This window comes from Puma concolor, chromosome E1 (genome assembly GCF_028749965.1).
Source record: "Puma concolor isolate L17-30 chromosome E1, mPumCon1.1.hap2, whole genome shotgun sequence".
In the NCBI taxonomy this organism is placed as follows: domain Eukaryota; kingdom Metazoa; phylum Chordata; class Mammalia; order Carnivora; family Felidae; genus Puma; species Puma concolor.
Window position 1 is genome coordinate 19,970,238 of NC_141680.1, and position 22,907 is coordinate 19,993,144.

The 22,907-nt window shown below is 38.3% G+C and overlaps 1 protein-coding gene and 1 long non-coding RNA gene across 10 annotated transcripts in view; both read left to right on the forward strand.

The window, feature by feature from the left end:
• NF1 (neurofibromin 1) overlaps positions 1 to 22,907 on the forward strand; it is a 247,612-nt gene that overhangs the window by 137,522 nt on the left and 87,183 nt on the right. For 8 of the 9 annotated variants that reach the window (XM_086686551.1, XM_086686554.1, XM_086686548.1 and 5 more), the window contains 5 exons: positions 2,785 to 2,943; positions 3,549 to 3,646; positions 4,861 to 5,007; positions 7,200 to 7,346; positions 11,104 to 11,214. In XM_086686551.1, the coding sequence (XP_086542677.1) occupies positions 2,785 to 2,943; positions 3,549 to 3,646; positions 4,861 to 5,007; positions 7,200 to 7,346; positions 11,104 to 11,214 (662 nt within the window). The remainder of the gene's footprint in view (positions 1 to 2,784; positions 2,944 to 3,548; positions 3,647 to 4,860; positions 5,008 to 7,199; positions 7,347 to 11,103; positions 11,215 to 22,907) is intronic. The other variant, XM_086686552.1, reaches the window with a different exon arrangement.
• LOC147574184 (uncharacterized) lies at positions 17,188 to 19,223 on the forward strand. Its single transcript, XR_015243979.1, has 2 exons — positions 17,188 to 17,311; positions 17,444 to 19,223. It is a non-coding gene; the product is annotated as an uncharacterized LOC147574184 (long non-coding RNA).

Consider the following 22,907-nt stretch of genomic DNA (forward strand, 5'->3'; position numbering starts at 1 on the left):
GCGTAGTGATCCTCTTGCTGTGTAAAGTTTATGACTGCATTTATTTGTACCATGTTGTTCAGATTTTACTCGAGGGAGTAAAGAGGACATTTGACTGGTAACTGGTTTCAGAGTATAGACTAGCCCAACTTTGCCCTTTTGTGCAGAATGTGTTTGGGATCTAAATTAGATTTTTGTAGCTTAAAAAATAAAACACTTGAATATGTGTATTATGAGGTAAAATTACATTGATGTCCATTAGTGGTGAAAGAGAAAGAACTATTTTTATAAATTGTCTCATGAAACTTGTTATACAGCATTTTGTTTGATATTCAGTACATTTTGTAAGGTTTTAGTTCCAAAAATATACTGATACTGTCATCATTGGGATGCATAATTATATGATACCAGAAACGATGTGTGTTTCTGAGGTGTGGGTACTTTGAGTTTTGACAAGAATTAACTTTGAAGATGTGGAGGATAGTGAAAATGTAGTACTTTTCAGAAGCTTGACAGTATTCTCCCTTTTCATTATATTATGAGATTAATAGTATTAAGTATAAATCAGGTATAAGTGTGAGTCACACTTTAAAACTTTTTTGTTCTAGACAAAACTAGTAAGTAGCTACTTTGAAAAATATGTGTACAAGTTACTGGTTTTTGAGAGATGTTTTCACAGCAGGTTAGTATTTTATAAATTAGTTGGTTCTTTGGAAACCAAATTATGGCTTTCAATTTTTAAAAACTGTTTTAGGATTTTAACGGATTAATCTGAATATATGGCTGTTCCTTTCAAACAACCTGTTTACAATTAAATATAAAGCAGTTTTTAATCCTCTTCTTGCTAACTCTTTACAAGCTTTACAATTTTGTAGATTTGTTGTTAAGTTTCTTCTGTTTTAAGATTAAAATTTGGGAGTTCTAAAAGAACCACTCAGTAGCAATGGTGGTCCCTGAACATTGTGAAATTGTATGAAGAATTTGGTCTGTGTGAATGTATATAGTCATTTGTCTGTTCCTCTTCTCCGAAAGGTTAAATACTATACTAGAATAGTAAAAGCACTTGAATTTTCTTAATTCTATTTCTAAAACTGTATTTCAGCTAAAAATAACTCTCAAACAGTATTTGGGCTTTAAAGCTGTTCTAGTGAGGCTGCTGTATTTAGCCATCTGCAGCAGCTTCCTTTGAGTGAAGTACAGCAAGGTTGTCCTTCACGCAGTAGCACCCAGAGCGCTGTAACACAAGAAAGCTTCCTGAGCTACGTAGTGTAAATGAAGGTGAGAATATGTTAGTTACAACTCCTGCGTGTTAGCGCCACTTGAGAGGGTGTTCTTGGGCTTGAAAACCTGAATCGTCTGAAATCTTATATTTACTAATTCCCTCAGATACGGCAGAACACTATTTAGAGATTTTAGGCAGCGAGTAAGAAGACATTGAAAATGTATATACCACACGAAGCACTAAAGGGAAGAGAATGAAATGAAATAATCCTTATTCTTCCCGGAGTTAATCTGGAGTCAGTGAGCTGTGTGAATTCATGACAAGGAGTATTACTTTATTAAGGCATTGTAAAGTGAACTAGAGTTATGTGGGATTCTGCACAGAAAGTCCATTTTCTCATTTTCCCTCACCGCCCTGTGAAATGTAGGTTTATCCCTGGAATCTTAGCATATCGTCTGCAGTGCTGCATGCGGCTTGGCTGTTGGGATCACCACTGCTTTACGCAGCGGTTAGCTACACTGAGCAAGCGTAATTGTGGAGATTAAAGTGTTACTCAAGTGTTCTTTCAAAATAAGTGTGTGTGTGTATTATCTGTAAAACATGTACATTTTAGAGTAATATAATTTTCCTGTGTTAAAACAGTAACTGGAAAGAGATGGGTCCCAAGCCAGTTTCGTAACACTTTTCCCAATCTAATGTGCCTATTACTTTACCTTCAAGGTAGAATGTTTTATAAAAAGAGAAAACCCCATCTTAAATATTGGGCTCACATTGTTTTCCAGTGTGAGCAACTGTTTCTTGTTTCCTTCACTTTTTTTATTTGACAGAATTGCACATTGAGGTACACGTAGGGGTTCTCTCTTCTGCTGGTGGGATCTGTTTTTTCCTTTAGATCCCCAAGAATTCCTTTTCCTTCATGATTTAAATAATAGGTCCTTATCTTAAAAAGCATTCTGAGGAAGAAAAGGAACTGGCAATGTTACTTGTAAGTGTTTTCTCTTGATAGGAATCTAAAAAAAACCTAACCTTTGTTTGTGTATGGCAAGCATTTTGTTCAAGACACGTGGTTGTACCAGGTATACAACAAAATGTAAGTATTTACTGTTAGATATTAGATGTTTTGGGGTATGCTGTTGCAAACTTAGCTTTGCCTTGTAAGAGTTGACCGCACTCTCATGTCTGTTAATCTTGGTAAAATATGGTAATCTTTGTGTGAAAATTTGGTGTGCTTTTGTTACTTACCAAACTTGCAGTATAAACAACAATGATAAATGCAAGATCTTTTTTCAGGTCTCTCTCCACCACTCATTCATGAAGAGTTTCTTTTTCTTTCTTTCTTTCTTTCTTTTTTTCTTTTTTTTTTTTTAGATACCTTTGTTGTGCTTCAAAAGGGGTGGAGGGCAAGAATTGAGGATAAGCTTTATTTACTGATGTTTGGGGAGTAGGAAAAAAATAGAAATGTGTTGTTTACAAGGCTTGATCTGTGCAGAGTTTTTGTGCCAAAGTCTGACCCTCGAGCTCTTTCTTCCCATTTCCTTTTTAAATTCAAACCATATACTCAGTTCTCAACTCCTTATTTTTAGGTGGTTAGCCAGCGTTTCCCTCAGAACAGCATCGGTGCGGTGGGAAGTGCCATGTTCCTCAGATTTATCAATCCTGCCATTGTCTCACCGTATGAAGCAGGGATTTTAGATAAAAAGCCGCCACCTAGAATTGAAAGGGGCTTGAAGTTAATGTCAAAGGTGAAGAATTATTTTGCTAATCTATTTTAAATTTCCCTTCCAACTAAATTTTCAGTGTTTTGTATTTTCTGTACTCACACTTGAATTTATTTTTGAAATAGCCTGTGGTTTTCACTTATATGCTTTTGTTTTATTTTTAGTTGTTAAATTACAAAGGAATTCATTAGACTGATATCTGATGGACATTATTATCGTGGGAAAATATCTTAACAAATGTCTCCTAAAGATAGTTTTCTATATATTCATTCTGGAAATTCTAAAGTGGAGACTGAAATGGAGACTGTATGAGTTTTTATTAAAAAAAAAACATTAAAAAATTTAATATGTATTTTTATATATGTAAATATGTGTATATGTGTTTATATACGTGTGTGTGTATATATGCATATATATATATATATACACACACACACACATACATATGTATATATATGTAGTAATTTGGGAAGGAATAGAAACAACACCTAATATTTATAGCATGAGGAATAATTTACTCAGCAATAGAAATTATATTGATGAGAAAATTAGTTTTTTGTAAAGAATATGCGAACGTATACACTTCATGCAATGAATGATCTGATTTATAACCGTGTTTTATTATTTAGATACTTCAGAGCATTGCCAATCATGTTCTCTTCACAAAAGAAGAGCATATGCGGCCTTTTAATGATTTTGTGAAAAGCAACTTTGATGCAGCGCGGAGGTAGGATTGCTCTATCTGATTTAAATATTGTCAGTTTCACTGAAGTCTGTGTACTTGGTCTACGTGGAGCTCCTGTGTAGGTTTTTTTCCTCTTCCCGCTCTAGGTCAAGAGCAGAGTTAATCTTATTTTCTTTTACTATAAGAGACAGTAGCGAAATAAATCCATATTCTTTATAATTTGATAGTGACTTCCATACTTGAAAACTAGCAGGGATTTTTGGCACATCTACTAAAATAAAAGATTTGAAGTTGCTATAATATGGGGGAGAGGAAAAAGGAAAAGACTCCTTCTTGTAAAAACTAAAGCCAAAATGGCACATATTATGCTTGATAGTTTATAATGACAATATTTTGATGTTAGAATATTTTTGATACTTCGATTTGGAAGTGTACCTGAACTAAAAAGTTACTGAAAGGAATAATGACAACTGTTGAAGTTTTATGATTTTAGAAAACTTGAGTTCTGTGAGGTGCCATAACTAACTAGTTCTTTCTCTTTATCTCTCTGAGTTGTGGGCTTATCTGTAAATAGGGGCAAAACTGTGTTCTGAGTTGATTTTAGAGAAACAAATGAGGTAGTGTATGAGAAAATGCTTTGTAAATGTAAGTTTACAGAATTCTACTTTTCATGTAGTGTGAAACTAATTGATCTCATAGTCTAAGCTGGACTTGGGCAACTCTCTCTTGCAGTTTTTCATTGTCGTTCTTACCAGTTTCTGTCTAGTTGGCACTTAAAAGGTATATTGTTGGACTGCAAGCTCTATTGAAGAGAAGAGTGAATGTCAGCATAGGATTCGTATTCCAGCAGATTGACTACCCATAGAAAGTTAAGAGAACAAAGGTTCTCATCCTGGCCCTGACCTAACCAGCTGTGTAACTTTGGGGAAGTCTTTTGTCTTGTCTTGGTCTCCATTTCCTTATCTATAAAGTACTGTACTGGCTTCGATCCAAAGTCTCATCTATCTAAGTTTTGTTGTTGTCTGACTTCAGAACCTACCATGAAGCTGAAGCCCGGTATGGGAAATGGAAAACCAACTTTCTCCTTGTCTCTTCCTGTGTTTAATGACAGTCACAGTCACATGTGAATAATACTTATAGTCCTCCATACTTGTAATGTCAGTTATTTTACAAAGTTACTTCAGATCAATTTGATTCAAACATAGATATGAGTGCATCTAGTTTTTAAAAATTCTAATGGCTTTGTATTTTTTAAGGTTTTTCCTTGATATAGCATCTGATTGTCCTACCAGTGATGCAGTAAATCATAGTCTCTCCTTCATCAGTGATGGCAATGTGCTTGCTTTACATCGTCTACTCTGGAACAATCAAGAGAAAATTGGCCAGTATCTTTCCAGTAACAGGTAAGATTTCGCAGTCATGGAGATTTTGAAAACTCTTAGTTTAAATTTATAAAAATTATTGGGCACGAATAATGCTTTTTTACTCTGCATCTGCTTAGAATAGGAATTAAGGTTTGGAAAGAGAAATGCAGAGCCCTAAACTCTTAAATAGGCAAGCGGTTGACTCGTATGAAATGATGAACAAGTCTACCTGGTGCTACAGACTTTTTTTTTTTTTTTTTTTTTTTAAGTGTTAAGCTAAAAAAAATCACAAATTAGCCCTTTGGATTTTTCTGGTTTGCAAAACATCAAACGTGTGCAACAAGATATAGGGGAGTTTACATTTACTAGAAGTTCAAATGAGTGTTGGTATCTGAATCTAAAGAGCAGCTAATTCTAGGGAATTTAATAATTAAAGCATTGCCAGTGTTCTGATTCTATTTGTGATACTCTAAGTATTTGAAAATAAAGCTTTATGTAGAAAATACCCAATAATTGAAAAGTATTAACTTGGGTATTGGTTCATTAGCTGTTTTTAAAGCCTATTGTAGCCTGAATCACTTGCTGCCCTTTCAAGTTGTGTATGTGTATAAACAGCCCAAATTCCCACGCATTCCTCTTACAAATGTAAAATGAGTCCAGAAAAATCTTAAATGCTAATAAAAATGGTTTGCTCATTCATGGGAATGCTAGAAGACCATGAAGCTAAGGCTACTAATAAAGAGATGGTAGTTTAAAAGAGAGAGCATTTTAATCCTTCATGAAGGGTTACTGGGTTAAAGTGACACTGGCATGACCGAAGTGTGCTGGGACATAAAAGGATGAAGATGCTTTGTCTGTGTGACACGCAAATGAACTGTGAACTTTTAAATGCAAACATTCATTTCTCTTACATAATTCACATACATAGTCGTGTAGCTTGATGCTACAGAGTTTTTAAAAATTCGGATATTTCAAAAAAAAAATTCCAAACATACAGAAGAGTATCGGCTGTAATATAACAGAGACCCGTGTCTACCAACTAGCTTTAACATTAGTTTGCTATTTTACTTCAGACCTTTATAACATTTTGTTTCTTGGGGGAAAAGCTATTACTTCTCTCCATGAAACTGACAAAATAAGGAAATTATAGGCATATATAATATAGCTTTGTGTGTTTTAAAAATTTGCAGAAATTGGGACGCCTGGGTGGCTCAGTCGGTTAAGCGTCCGACTTTGGCTCAGGTCATGATTGCACTGTTCATGGGTTCAAGCCCTGCATCGTGCTCTGTGCTTGAGAGCTCAGAGCCTGGAGCCTGCTTTGGATTCTGTGTCTCCCTCGCTGTCTGCTCCTCCCCCGCTCTCACTCTCTCATAAATAAACATTAAAAATTTTGCATAAATTATATAGCAAATAAGTCTCTTCACACACTATTCTGTTTGAGATTTACCATTAACTTATGTTAGTATTTTATTGAATGACTATATCAAAATTTATTTTCACATTTCCTAATTGATGGATATTTAGGCCTGTTTCTTGATTTTCACTGTTCTAAATAGTAATGTAATAAATATGCTTCATATTTGTCTTCTTGTGTATTACCTGAATGTGTGATTGCTGGGTTCTGGGGTACACACAGCCCTTCCTTTTCTAGACACCGCTCCATTACTTTTCAAAGTGTACATGCTCATTTACACTTTGATCAGCACTGCGTGAGAGTACCTCTTTATACACATCCTCACCAAAGTTGACATTAGTAAACGTCATAATTTTTGCCGATTTGATGTTTGTGAAATGGTATCTTGTTATTCTCGTGTAGTTTTAAATGCTTAATAGTTACTGAAAATCCATATGTACTGTGGTTAAGCAGAGATCTGATACCAATGACAAATATGTCCAATTCATAAAGAGGAGTTTCTCAAGAAGGACTCTTTTCATCCTGTGAAAAAGTGGATTACAATGTTATTTTTACTTATTGCTTGTTTAATGGCAATGGATTAAGAATACTAGAAAAAATGAATTTTTATGTAAATTTTGTAGTTTGGGGAGTGGTCATATTTCTAAGATGTCTCCGTGTGTATTTACAACCTTCGAGGTCTTTTTGTTGCTATTTTTACAAATCATTGGGAACCACCAGCTGACAGTAAGAAGTAAAGCAACCAGTGATAAGCTAAAGCAATGTGTACAGCTACATGTGAACCGCTGCTTTTTTCTAAGTAGTTTGCTGTTTCTAGGGATCACAAAGCTGTTGGAAGACGACCTTTTGATAAGATGGCAACACTTCTTGCGTACTTGGGTCCTCCAGAGCACAAACCTGTGGCCGATACACATTGGTCCAGCCTTAACCTTACCAGTTCAAAGTTTGAGGAATTTATGACTAGGTAAAGTACCACCGTGAAATAATAATTGCTCTCTTTTGGTTGAGATGCAAGGTTTACCAGGAGACCACTTGTTGGATATACTTGTATTTCTGATGGAAGATTATTAGGAAAGATGTGCTTGATGATCACGTTGCCATATTTTGGGATCCCACTTGTTTCTTACCTTATCTCTTGTTGACATGTGCTTTGTTTTATAGTTGATTTTCCTCTAAAAATAATATCTTTTTGAATGGTACTGTGTCATATTGCTTTGGGGTGTTTTTGCATTTAATACTTATAAGGGAGGGTAGATAATCATATTTTAGTTAAGGGAGATTCTGCAGCTCAGTGTGAGTAACTGATTTGCCCAAGTTCCCACACCTCAGTCATGGGTCCTTTGGTTTTAAGTTCTGAGCTCTTTCTTTCTGCCACACTGTAGCGTTTTTCAGAACCCTCCCCAAATTTGATGCTATTAACCTCTTTTAGATTGAGACTCCCCAAATTCAGTAAATTTCAGTATTGCTGTAAAATTTCTGTGGACATTTGTTTCAAATCTCATTTAGATGGATTTAGTTTGTGAGGTAAAAGAGCCTCCTTGTTAGACATTCACTTTTATGACGTTCCAGCGAAGATGGTGTGCTGAGTCCTTTAGTCTTTACGGTACCTTTCATAGTACTTTACACTTAGTCACTTAGTAAGTGCTTCAGTGACTGTGGGTGTTTTGTTCATAATATGTGCCAGAGACAGAAGTAAAAAAGCAGAAATTAAAATGCAGAAATTAACTCACATTAGAGATTGGCATATACTGTGCTTTGCAATGTAAGTGCTGGCTATTGATCATATTACAGATAGGCCATAGTTTTGTACACATGACTCCAGTTCTTTGATACCATTAAAAGAATGTGTGAACACAAAACAGTCTCCTTTCCAGCTTATTTTTTTATCTTTAGCTCTACTATATTCTTTTCATTGTAACAAATGTTTATTCCTAAGTGATTAAAGAAATACTTTCCACACAAAGTTTTCATATTGCGTAATTGAAAATTACACAGTACAAAAACATACAGCTTTTTTATTCACCACTTACTGAGAACATCCTAGCCATTTTTCCACTTTTCTAAGAAAACCTATTTATTGCTCCTTCTCTGAGACCCTAGCTTCCCTTATAAAAGACAATCTTCCACGCTTTTGGAGACTAACCGATCTAACAGTGTCTGGTATATATAGTGTTCAATAAATGTTAAGTGTTATTTTTGTTCTCCTCTCAGCTCCCGCTGATGCTCTTTGAGACCCGTTTTTTTTTTTGTAAAAAAAAAAAAAAAAAATGAAGAAAGCTTCATTTTCTCAACTATAAAAATAAAAATTGTTAAGTTATTCAAAAGTCAGAAATCTAAAGAAAGTAAAAAATTCTCAGTTACTCTTCTTAGAGATATTCACCTTTTAGAGATAATTCAGTTAACATTTGACACACAGCCTCATAATCATTTGTACGTATGTGTACCTGTTACCCTTATCAAACAATATCTAGGTTGTTTCCATTAATACTAAACAAATGCTGAGCTGGTACTGGCAACATAATGAACTGAGATGATAGAACCTCTCTCCCCCACCCCTTCCAGGACGTAAGAGATACATGACGTACAGAAGTACTAGGTCGAAGTATTTTATACTATATTACCCAGTATTATACTATACTACTACACTATACTACTGTAATACCTAGTATTATATACTAGGTATTTGCTTTTTAATTTTTTTTTTTTAATTTTTTTTTCAACGTTTATTTATTTTTGGGACAGAGAGAGACAGAGCATGAACGGGGGAGGGGCAGAGAGAGAGGGAGACACAGAATCGGAAACAGGCTCCAGGCTCCGAGCCGTCAGCCCAGAGCCCGACGCGGGGCTCGAACTCACAGATCGCGAGATCGTGACCCGGCTGAAGTCGGACGCTTAACCGACTGCGCCACCCAGGCGCCCCGGTATTTGCTTTTTTAATGTTTATTTTGAGAGAGAGCACCAGCGTGAGTGGGGAAGGGGCAGAGAGAGAGCAAAAGCGAGAATCCCAAGCAGGCTCCATGCTCAGCACGGAGCCCGCCTGAAGGCTCAATCTCACAACCCTGAGGGGTGCTTGGGTACCTCAGTCAAGTGTCTGACTTCGACTCAGGTCATGATCTTGCCATCTGTGAGTTCAAGCCCCAAGTCTGGCTCTGTTGCTGACAGTTTGGAGTCTGGAGCCTGCTTCAGGTTCTGTGTCTCCCTCTCTCTCTGCCCCTTTCCCTCCCCGCCCCCACTCAACAAATAAACATTAAAAAAATTTTTTTTTAACCTCATGACCCTGAGATCGTGACCTGAGCTGATACCAAGAGTCAGACACTTAACCGACTGAGCCACCCAGGTACCTCCAGAGGAAATATATTTTTAAAATATTTTATTCTTAAAACATATAGCTGGAAGATAATTTCTGAGCACATTGCCAACATATGGTCAGTACAGATTGATAAAGAAGTGGAAAATATGAAAAAAGTTAAGAGATGCAGATGACAGAAGGAGAAGGTCCAAAATGAGTAATAGATGTTTCAGAAATGGAGCTTAGAGAGAACGGAGAAGAGGTAATATTTGAAGAGACAACAGATGACAACGTCCCAGGGTTGGTGAATGACCTGAAGCTTCAAATAATTACACACTGAATGTTTAACAGAATACATAAAAATCAAAGCAGGCTTTTTCCGAAACATTTTAAAATACATATGGGGATCTAACATTCGACAAAAAATTCACCTAGCAATGGGCACGTGGGTTGCTTCCATATCTTGGCTATTATAAATAATGCTGCAATAAATATAGAGTACATGTATCTTTTCAGATTAATGTTTTCATATTCTTTGGGTGAATACCCAGTGGAGTTATTGGATCCTGTGGTAATTCTATCTTTAATTTTTTGAGGAACTTTCACACTGTTTTCCACAGAGGCTGCGCCAACCTTCATTCCTTTTTCTCCAGCATCCTCGCCAACACCTATTGTTTCCTGTGTTTTTGATTTTAGCCATAGAATGGACTTTTAATAAATGGTGTTGCTACAACTGAGTGAGTGACTGGAAAAAGGTGCTCCCATCATTCATGAGGATAAACTCCCATGAAGAAGAAAACATATGCAAAGGAAGGCCTTTTTAATCATCCAGAATTATAAACCCAAAAAGAAAAGGTTGATAAACTGAACTCTTGAAAGACAAATAAATAAAAACTCAACAGCTTCTAGAAAAAGAAAATACCATGATTAAAAACAATCCTACGGTAGGGACGCCTGGGTGGCTCAGTCAGTTGGGTGTCTGACTTCGGCTCAGGTCATGATCTCATGGCTCATGAGTTCGAGCCCCATGTCGGGCTCTGTGCTGACAGCTCAGAGCCTGGAGCCCTCTTCAGATTCTGTGTCTCCCTCTCTCTCTGCCCTTCCCCCACTTGCACACTGTCTCTCTCTGCCTCTCTCTCTCAAAAATAAATAAACTATTAAAGGATTTTTTTAATTTAAAAACAATCCTATGGTTCATATTACTGCCCAGGGTAGTGCTAAGGACGACTTGTTATGTTTCAAAGAGTAACATCTTGAAATTTTGGGTACTTGTTGTCAAATTGCCCTTCAGGAAGTGTGTTGCTTTTAAATGTTTTGTCATTTAGTATATTTCCTCACTGGTCTAATCATGGGTTTTTATAAATACTCAATGGACAATATAAAGCCTATGAGTTACCCTGTTTTTTGTTTGTTTGTTTGTTTTTCCTTTCAGGCATCAAGTACATGAAAAAGAAGAGTTCAAGGCTTTGAAAACATTAAGTATTTTCTACCAAGCTGGGACTTCCAAAGCTGGGAATCCTATATTTTATTATGTTGCACGGAGGTAAGAAATACTGTTTCAGTTTCTCTTATCAGCGTGTTTAAAATGGAGAGAGACAGGAAGTTTGATTTTTCCCGTTTGACTTCACTGGAATTGAAGACAAGTTTATCTGGAAGAATATAAATATAGCAGGGTAAATAACCAGCCTGTCCCAAAATGATACGTGGTATATTAGAAATTGCTTTTCAGGAGACCTATTTCCTACTGGCTTCTCTTTCTTACGTCAGTTTTTTTTATACTTCTTACAATGGATTAATTACCAAGAATAAAAAAAAATAGCAAAGAATCTTTTCTTTTTAGGTGTATTCTGATTAATATCTACAACATGACAAATAAAACTTTAAGAGTCTGTTTCTAAGAACTTTCAATAATATGCTGGGTATGTCAACATCAGGGTGATTTAACAAATAATTTAGAGAAGGTGTGGAAATTTCTATAAAGATGGCACAGGTGCCAGCTTGGAAAATTGATTGCATTTTTTTTCATGCTGTCTTCAGTCCAGGCTAGTGCCTAGAAAACCTTTCTGAAAATGCTGTGAGCTCCTTCTTCACAGTAGGTATGAAGCTTTGCGTTGCTTTCCCTGCTACTGTCTTCTCTTTCTTGCCTCATTCTACCTTTTGAGAACTTACCTGTGATACAAGTTGGCGAGTTTTACTTCTTCCTGTTCATATCATAAACTCGTGGTATTTGAACCGCAGAGACGGTGTGGTCTAACAGAGAGACCATTGGTTTTGGAATTTCAAGGACTATGTGTAATCTTAGTTTTACTATTCAGTGGCTGTAGAAATTAATCTTCCTGAGTTTCCTGAATTTAACATACGTTGAAGAGTTCTGTCAGGAGACTGAATGGCCATGGATTGCGAGAGCTTGTCGGTATATAGGAAATGGCGGTTGAGAAATGGCGGGAGGGGACTGAGCAAAGGGATGCAGAAGGTGGGAAACTAATTTAGTCAAATAATTCAGATAGCATTAAGACCAGGAAGCCCCAAGAACTGGGTCTTATGGAATCAAGAGAGTATAGAAACTTGCATTTACCCTGTGCTCTCCTCTTGAACAACTCTGAGTAAGGTCTCTTCGTTTCCCTTGAAAGTCTTCTCTCCAACTTTTCTATCAGTTCCTGTTTCTAAATCACCTAAGGTAATTTTCACTTTCTTTTGCAATTGAGATGAAGCATATTTGTGTTTCAACCACAACTTTTAATGCAGTCGGTATATTTTGACCCTCCCTATTTTGCTGAAGTAATTAAAAGTGAAACACTGGTGAGAGAGGCAAACAGGTGCGTGTCCTCCTCCCCCTTTAACTTCTCGTTAGTTTACAAGTAGCAAAGATTTCTGGGAAACCTCAGTGCAGACACCCTCTGTTGGATTAAAGCAGTGGGATTTCCTGGAAACCTATGTAACATGGTGATTTGAGAGTGTTAAGGATTCTCAACTTTGTTGCTTAACTAGCCACATAATCTTAGACAAGTTACTTTTTTCTGAATCTGTTTCTTCATATGTTAAAAAAAAAGGTGAGGGGTAGAACTTATAAAAACTGTCGACCTGTCCCATAAAATATTTTGTGACTTAAAAGTTCTGTACAGAGTATGTTTGAGGTTTTCTTTTCTTTTCTTTTTTCTTTTTGTTTTTTGGTAGCACTCTTCCAGTTTCAGATTTTGGGTACTTTCAGCTTTTTATTTAGACCTCCTAGAGCTCCTCTTGGCCTTCATTTTCACCTGGTGTGAAGTCTTAGCTCAAAGACAGTTGAGCACATAGTAGCTCAGAGCAGAGAGAAGCCTGTTTCCTCCACTGTACAAGTCCAGAAGATTGTAAAGACCTTATCTCTACATAGCCAGCTTTGTCAAAGAGCGCTTGGGTTGGACTTCTCTTTTGATATTCTTGTGTTTCTATGGCTTGGACTACAATGTATTAATTAACGTCTTTTGACCTGTGGATTCCATTCACCTTACAAATAGTCCAGGGACATTTCAGACTTGAAGTATGCAAAACTTAATTCCGTATATTCAGTTCCACTTTTTCACACTGTATTTTTCAATAACATCATTCTTCGTTCCCATGCTAGAAACCCTGATCTTTTTAAATTCTTACCTCTTTCTTTTAGCCTCCTCCTTATCAGTCACCTAGTCTTGATTTTAACAGTGAGATCCTGACAAATCAATTAAGTTGTTTTAGTGTGACCTTTGTTATTGCAAAGAAGCCCTTCTTATTTTCTCAGGAAAAACATGAATTGCAGCAGAGCCTGCCCAGATGTAGACAGAACTAGGTGGCTATCAGTTCTGGAACCAGTTTACACTCTGACTCCCTCTTGGCTTCCTAATCAACTCTGCTTCATGATTTTTCTCTTTCTGTATCCCTTCAGTTTTAGCCCCAGCCACTAATTCTTTCATTACCTCAGTACGTCATGCTTCAAATTCCAAAAAGAGAATGTGGTTCAGCTGAATAGTATCTGTTTGGCAAAACCTTTCATGCTAAGTGCTTGCTCCTAGCTCTAGTCATGTGATCAAAATAACCACCTACTGCTATTTTTTTTAGCAGGGGCTGTCCTTTGGTATGTGTTCTATTTTTTTTTTTTTTAAATTGGATCTTAATGGTTTATTTCTTTTAGGTGCCTTGAAAATGCCTTTTGGAACCATTTTTTGCCCCACTGCCATTACTGACACTTGCTTATTAGCTCTTACCTGTGCTAATGCAGCATTATCCTCCAACTTCCTAATTCGCGGGGAACTTCTTCCGGGTCATCTCCACATTGCTTCTGGAGGCAGTTGCCAGTACACATCTCATCTCGTCGTTCTTGTGGTGTTAAATAGCACCATTGATTCCTCATATAAAGGAATCCACAGGTTCTGTTGTCAGGCATGCAAGGTGCTCCATAATTATTACCTAATTGAGTTCCTAATCTTTCCCTGCTAGTCCCTCCCATAGATTTATGCTCCTACCCTGTAGTAAAGTACCATAAATACAAGAACAATTGTTGCAGCCTTGTTTATAGTAGCAAAAAAAAAAAAAAAAAAAGAAAAGAAAAGAAAGAAAACACTGTAACTATGTTCCAAAGGGGAATTGTTGAATATATGATGCTGCCTCTATATTATGGAATAATATACAATGTGTTGTTTTTTCTACTTGTTACAAGCGAGGGAAATGAAATTCAAACTTGTGCAAACTAAAAAGGGTATCAATTGGCACATGCACCTGAGGAGATCAAGGGATGGCCTGGCTTCTTGCATGACCTCGTGCAGAGCTTTGAACAGGGTCATCTGGAGAACATTGTCTTCTCTCTCTCGACTCCACTTCCTTTGGGTCGATGTCATTCCCAGGAAGCTCTTCCCATGGTCAGCAATGGATTGCGTTCTCAGCTTAACAACTGAGGGAAAATGACCTCTTTGCCACTAGGTACAGCAAGGGTCCTGGTTTTACTGGCCTGGCTTGAGTCACGTGCCAATTCTTGAGGCAATCGCTGTGGCAGGGGGATGGGATATCTTGGTTGTCTGGGCCTGAATCATGTGCCCATCCCTGGAGCACAGTAGTGAAACTGTAGCCCTACTTGAATTACATGAGTTGAAAGGGAAAATTGGACTGCAGATACCAGGATGAGGAAAAATGGATTCTCATCAGGCGAGAGTAACAGAAGTGTTCCAGTGCAGCTTTAAAAAGACCCAGAAGGAGGACTGTGGCACTTGTCATACAGGGTGCCGAGTAATATGTGTGCACAAGCATATACAGCTGGAGAAATGTGTGCAAATATGCACATTAAACTATTCATGTTGCTTATGACAGGGGAGTATGACTGGAGGAGGTCGAAGACCAGTTAGAATATTTATTATGTATCTCTCTGGGTTGTTACCAGGAGCATGGGTTATTTGGGGAGAATACTTAAAAATGTGAAACCTAAAAGTTTTACATGAATGTTAGAAATATTATACCTGGCAGTTGCTTTTTGGGTGGCACTAGTGCTAACATTTACTGAGTGCTTTCTCTGCATCAGGCGAATTGTGCCTGTGGTAGAATTTTTCATGGAGCCCCGACACTAACCTTCTGAGGACTTGTTAAGAGCAGTGAAGGACATGTGTATAAATAAACTTGTCAAGAGAAGTGGCAAGTCACCCCCAAACCTAGCTGTCCGAATGACCTGGAGAATTAAAACAGGAAACATGTCCCGAGACCCTGTCCTGGGCTACCAGATCAGAATCCCTTGGGGAGAGCCTAATCTACATATTCAGCAGGCACCCGGAGTGATTCATCTGTAATCCGTTTATGACTGAAGTTTGGGAATCCCACCGGGTCGTGTATTTCACTCATGGCAGCACAACTGCTCAGAATCAGCTGGTTTCAAACCTTAACAACTACACTATTAATGACACGGTTGTTATCAGTGTTAAAATTATGTACTAGGTTTTGGGGTTAAATCAACCCTTGTAGACCAGCATGAAACTTCCCAATAGTTTTGAGATATATTTCTATAGGGAAGAGTTCTGAATTCTAGGCATCTGATTTACAAATGACCTTTTCAACGTTTATTTATTTTTGGGACAGAGAGAGACAGAGCATGAACGGGGGAGGGGCAGAGAGAGAGGGAGACACAGAATCGGAAACAGGCTCCAGGCTCTGAGCCATCAGCCCAGAGCCCGACGCGGGGCTCGAACTCACGGACGGCGAGATCGTGACCTGGCTGAAGTCGGATGCTTAACCGACTGCGCCACCCAGGCGCCCCACAAATGACCTTTTCAAATACCAGGGAAATGTTTACTCAGAGCAAGATAGTCTTGTCATTGGACCAGCTGCATTATGCATTACAGTAGTTAGCAGAGTCGGGGCGCCTGGCTAGCTCAGTCGGAAGAGCATGCAACTCTTGATCCTCAGGGTCATGAGTTTGAGCCCTACCTCTGGGTGTAGAGATCCTTCAAATAAATTAAAAAAAAAAACAAAAACATTTTTTTTTTTCAAAAAACAGAATTGGCACATTTTTTACCGTAACAACATATTACTGTTCCACATTTCATGAAATAGGTGACACAGGTGTTTTGTGTAGTATCTTCTCATAAGATTAGCACATGTCTGTTTAATAAAAGCTGATACAAAAATAGCACACACCACTCCTCATTCCCCATCCTCTGTCCCCTTCTCTCATATACAGAGGTGTACTTTGGTTAGACATCACCAACACAATTTCTTCTCTTACACTTTTAATGTAAAAATCTGAGTTTCAATTCAATTCTGCAGACATTTAAAAGGCAAACGTGGCATTTTGCTTGTTTTAGCATTTTTAAGGAAGAAAACCATTATGTTAAGGTAATAAACTTACACAGTTAAAATCTACAACCTAATTAAGCCAGGATAATGATAACTTCCTAACAAGTAAGTTGAAATAAATTTGATTTTCCTAGTGTGCTTGTTGTAATTCGGCAGATAGTAATGAACTGAGATAGGAATGCAGAAGTTCAAGTCCACTTCAGCCCGAGTGCACACAAAACAGTGAGCATATTATATAGAAAAGAAAGTGAGTGCTGTCCATTGGATTCAGTTTCGTGCCACCACTTCCCATAGTCGTCATGTTCATGGTTGTGGCTATCTTTGGGGTCACTGCTGTTTTCAGAGGTGTCTTGGCATTTGAAGTCATCTTTGTATTTGAGATTCTTTGGAGATTTGAAGTTGTCTTGAGAGTCGAGATTGTGCTGGAATTCGAGATTGTCTTGGAATTCGAGGTTGTGTTGGAATTCAAGGTTACGTTGGAATTCGAGGTTGTGTTGGAATTCGAGGTTGTGTTGGAATTCGAGGTTGTGTTGGAATTCGAGGTTGTGTTGGAATTCGAGGTTGTGTTGGAATTCGAGGTTGTCTTGGAATTCGAGGTTGTCTTGGAATTTGAGTTTGTCTTGGAATTTGGGATTGTCAGAGAATTCAGACTCATCGCGGGACTCGAGACTGTCATAGACCTTGAGGTCATTAATGTTGTAGTGCTCCCCGTTGTGTTGGAATTCGAGGTTGTGTTGGAATTCGAGGTTGTGTTGGAATTCGAGGTTGTGTTGGAATTCGAGGTTGTGTTGGAATTCGAGGTTGTGTTGGAATTCGAGGTTGTGTTGGAATTCGAGGTTGTCTTGGAATTCGAGGTTGTCTTGGAATTTGAGTTTGTCTTGGAATTTGGGATTGTCAGAGAATTCAGACTCATCGCGGGACTCGAGACTGTCATAGACCTTGAGGTCATTAATGTTGTAGTGCTCCCCGTTGTGTTGGAATTCGAGGTTGTCTTGGAATTTGGGATTGTCAGAGAATTCAGACTCATTGTGGGACTCGAGACTGTCATAGACCTTGAGGTCATTAATGTTGTAGTGCTCCCCAAAGTGTTAGTGACAAACAGGAGGAACAGGCTGATGAGTGACAGCTTGAACACCATTTTCCTGTGTCAAAATAATTATAGAAATTTACTGACACTCGGAACAGAAATCTAAGAATTAGCTTTTTTTAAAGAGGAACACCTGGGGGCACCCCGGTGGCTCAGTCGGTTGGGCATCCAACTTTGGCTCAGGTCACGATCTCACGATTCATGAGTCCGAGTCCTGCGTCAGGCTCTGTGCTGACAGCTTGGAGCTCAGAGCCTGGAGCCTGCTTTGGATTCTGTGACTCCCTCTCTGCCCCTCCCCCACTTGCTCTGTGTCTCTGTAGCTCAAAAAATAAATGAATGTTAAAAAATTAAAAAAAAAAAAAAGAGGAAAACCTGAAGGAAATCTCATTCCAGCACTGGGGAAATGCTGGTCTTGGGCTTCACAATTTTTTTTTTTTTGAAGTTTATTAATTTATTTTTGAGAGAGAGAGAGAGAGAGAGGGAAAGAGAGAGAATCTCAAGCAGGCAATACACTGTCAGTGCAGAGTCTAATGTGAGGCTCGTACCCACGAACTGTATCATGATCTGAAGTCTGGTGCTTAACTGACTGGCACCCCAACAATTTCATAGTTTTTAAGATAGGGAAAAAGAATGATCAATACCAACTCCTTACAAATGGACTTACAAATGGACTCAGACAAAGGGCATAACTTACCTGAGAGTGCATATCTAAAAATGTGTAGAACTAGAACTTGAGTCTGACTCTTAGTCCAGTCTTCTACAGACATACACCAAAAGTTTAATAATAAACCATTTTTAAAGTAAGGCTTATTTACTTTTATCTTACATTCAAACCTAATGGCTTGCCACATGTAAGATAATGCAACTACCCCATGTTGGTCATGGTTAAATACTCTTTTAACTTGAAGTGCAGACTTTAATTTTACGAATCTAATACATCCTAAAAGTTACATTTGCCTCTAATATGTAATTCAGAAAATTTGAAGTTAATATTACCTTTTGATGTTTTTTTCTTCGAAGATTAAGAATTCAGGCTTTCTCCAGTGTCCCTTGGGGAATCTAACTTCTTACCGTATGCTGTTTAAATACAATCAGTGAGGAGGTCACATGTTCTAAACTTGACCTGGGATTTGCTCTTTGGAAATGTCCTATTGAGTATTTTCCAAACAGCTAGTACAAACAGCTGGACCTTGGCAGAGATCAAGGAATTCAAATAAAGTCTTTCTAAAATTCTACTTGTTTATTTAAGGAAGCCGGTGAACATATCTTTGTTATTCCTCTTATCTATGTGTTCATTAGTCTCTTCACTAGACTAACTAGAGGACTCTATTATTTTGCCTGCTGTGATTATCATGACTTTAAATCAAGTAAGTATATTAAGAGACAGATGTCTTAATTTTTCTTAAAACATCTTGCTTATATGTTTATAGGTTGATTCTGACCATGTTATTTTGAAGTTTTAAAAATGATTCAGGAATATAGCATTTCAGGCATTTAATAATACATAATCCATTAGAAAAGAAGTTAAACCTTATTAATATAAAACAAGCTTAGTAAGAAAAGAAAGAAAAGGATTGCATATGGAAGTGATACTGTCATACCGTGTTAACAAAGTTTTTGTTTTTGTTTTTTTTAATTTTTCTTTCTAAGTGGGCTCCATATCCAGTGGGGGGCTTCAGCTCACGACCCTGAGATCAAGAGTCACATGCTTTACTGATTGAGCCAGCTAGGCACCCCAACAAAGTTTTTTTTCTTTAATACATTAAACCCCCCACGTTGAAGCACATTAAGTATATTCTTTAAAGGAATTTTGTCTTTTGATTATTTCTTTTCCTTGATAATTAGCATACAGGGAAGTTCAGTTGTATCGTGCTAACGTTTTCGTCACGTTGGCCGGCACTCTTTAAAATTGTGTTGACATACAAGGAAATTGCTACAAAAATGGCAGAAGTACAAGTCGGTACATGTTCCTCACATGTTTTACTTTGCTATAAAGATTTGTTTCTCCTGAATGAATAGAACCAGTGCTTGCTAAACCTTATTTATGTGGCACATGTAATAAAGAACCTCGCTAAACTGGAGATTAGCGTGATTAGACCTAAGAAGTCAACATAAAAAGCCTCTTAGCAACCAGAGTAAAAATTTATAAATCAGAGTCCTCAGATAACACCAATAACTCCTTAGTGATGCTCCAAACACTTCATCTCAACTTATTTAAAATTTAAAATTCAAAATTTTCCCTTTCCTATATTTGAACCCAGATAGGTTCTTCTCATAGTCTGATTCTCAGTAAGTTGCATCATCACCTAGCCAAATGGCTTTCCTACCGTGGACTTTTCATGGTCCTCTTTGACTTATTAATCTTAAACTGTCTAGGCATCTTGATGAAAATTAGGTAAAATTTAAAACTCTGAACTGTCCACTCAGGTGCTCTTAATCAGAAGCCATTTGCCATTCATTATTCAGGTCTTTAAATACCTCCTGCCTCTTTTCGTTTGTTCAGTCTCCCCCCATCTGCCCAACAGACTTCTTCTCGTTCACAGTTCTGTTCTTCCTTCCAGGTCTAACTCGGATGGCAGTGCCTTTTCTCTGAGCCTTCCCTAATTCTATACTTCAGAATCAGTCATTTTGAGACTTCATACTTTTAGAGCATGGATCAGAGTCTGCTTGTTACTATAGATGTATCCTAAATCTCTCTTCCACCATATCCTGGCGTTCTCCTGGTCAGGATTACCTCTTCTCTATATTCCCTCTGACTGCTAGCCCAGTGAGTGCTGGGACAGAACAGGATACAGTCAACACTGGAATTGATTGCAGTATCTCCTTTGTTTCTTTATGTCTGTGGGCTGATATCATTAATGATGTTTAGAATGATAGGAGCCATTTGGTCATTTGCAGTTTTCCTAAGTGTAATTTTGCCAGTCATGGGTCTGAGTTGAAGTCCCATCCCTATTTTCTTACTGCCGTTTGAGAGGTTTCTTCATTTGTATAATGATCACACTGCACGTTCGTAATCCCTTAGCTGTAATTCTGAAATGCAAAATCCTCTGGAAACCTGAAGGATTTTGTCAAAAAAAATTTGGTACCAAAACTTATTTGGTGGAAACGCCTAATCTGCCTTGGCGTGAGGCTTTTCATCATTGTTATTAGTACTATCTGTATTTGTCCCACTTAGTGGGTGTTAATGTTTCACTGAAGAAATCTCAGGTTGACTTGGGGTATGGTCTCAAATTCTACTGAAGTGTTATATAATACACCATAAGGCTAGTGCTTCTCAATGTGTTTCTCCTGTTCCTTCCGGGCACATCACCACACTGCTCCATGAGTCTTTATAGTTAGGTGGTGCCACGCGTCTGTGTCTCAGTCAGGACAACGTAGGCTCCACTGATGTATGTCCCTTCCAGGCCTTCTCACCACTCGTCCATCTGGTGTCTTCTCTCAATACCTAGTAGCAACCAACGGTTCAGGAGGGGGTTCTACACATGGTGAACTACGGGATGACCTGATACCAGTGAGAAGTAAACTTTTGTTGTCTTAGCCAGGGTTGTGTTGGCATTGTGGCAGAAGTTAGTTCATGCTGACAAATACAGCTGGGTGCTGGGTAACTTGCCGTGGCCTCTCCAGATCCACTCCCTGTACGCCCCTGTCGTCCCCTGAGAGGCCGAGCTGTGTGTGGAGGATAGCATTGGACGTCTTTGCTCACCTCCTTCTCTTTGACCTGTGGGGAAGAGTCTATTCTTTCAGCTCGCTTCCTGCAAGGTCACGGTGGGCTGACTGCATCCCTCTGTGAAGATCATGGTTTTCGTCAGACGGCCCTCTCTGTGCCTGGTTTCTGGCAACTGCTCCCTGCCTGACTCCTTCAGGTCTACTGTCCGACTGTCTAACAGTTTCCCTTATCTCTCTCTTAGGAAACCCTTCCCTCTCCTCTGTACACGTTCTCTCATATCCCAGTTTGAGTGTGCCACCTGTTTCCTGCTGGAACCTAAACTACTACAAACAGTATATGCACTGTGTTGTCTTCCTCAAAATCTGAACGACTCTAAATTCTGAACTGTATCTTGTCCCAAGGTTTCAGATGAGGGATTGTGGATCTGTGCCACATTCATAAGTTTATTGTGAATATTGTGATAGTATTTGCGTGGCATTCAGAACTGTGCCCAGCAAGTAGTAAGCATTGGGTAGATAGTAGCCAGAATTGATGTAAGAATAGCAACCGTGTTCTTAATTTTTATCTGGGAAATCCAGATTTCTCATATTTAGTGCTGGAGCTTTGGAACTAGCAAGGAATTATAAGAGCAGTATCTTCCCTTATATATTACCTTGAATTGACCTTTTTTTTTTTTTTATGTTTCTGGAACTTTCTATCTTCACCTATTGATTCTTTCAGAACTCTTAAATGGAGAAAAGGGATCTTATTTATAAAATCATCTCAATGCTCATAAATTTTATATAGCAACTTCTGGAGAATTTCAAGTTGCAATTTTAATATGTTACTCTAGAAATAATTAGGTCCTGTTTTTTCTTCCGTAACTTTTCTCTTCCGTCTTTGGGTTTTTGTCTCATGAATAGGACACTTGAATGTTTTCTTGGGTGGCAGTTACACAAACACTCTGTTAGCAATGGAAGCACTCTTTGCTGTTTAGAACACCCTAAGTACTCTGCCATTATGTTTATTACACCTGTACATCATGTCCCTTCAACTTTTAAAGTTTGGAAAGTTGGTGCCTGGATGGCTCACTCGGTTAAGCGTCCGACTTCGGCTCAGGTCATGATCTCCCGGTTCATGGGTTCAAGCCCCATGTTGAGCTCTGTGCTCTGTTACCTCCGAGCCTGGAGCCTCCTTCAAATTCTGCGTTTCCGCCTCTCTGCCTCTCTCCCCCTCATGCTCTGTGTCTCTGTCTCAAAAATAAATAAAACATTAAAAAATAATAATAAACTTTGGAAGTAATATGTGTTTGCTTCTGAAAGCAATTAGGGTTTTCAGGATTAACATTTTTATCATGCTACTAGTGGGCTTTTACCTGTGTTTAAAAGTAGAACATCTAGGGGCGCCTGGGTGGCGCAGTCGGTTAAGCGTCCGACTTCAGCCAGGTCACGATCTCGCAGTCCGTGAGTTCGAGCCCCGCGTCGGGCTCTGGGTTGATGGCTCAGAGCCTGGAGCCTGTTTCTGATTCTGTGTCTCCCTCTCTCTCTGCCCCTCCCCCGTTCATGCTCTGTCTCTCTCTGTCCCAAAAATAATTAAACGTTGAAAAAAAAAATTTTTTTTTAAAAATAAATAAATAAAAGTAGAACATCTAGGGGCGCCTGGGTGGCTCAGTCGGTTAAGCCTCCGACTTCGGCTCAGGTCATGATCTCGCAGTCCG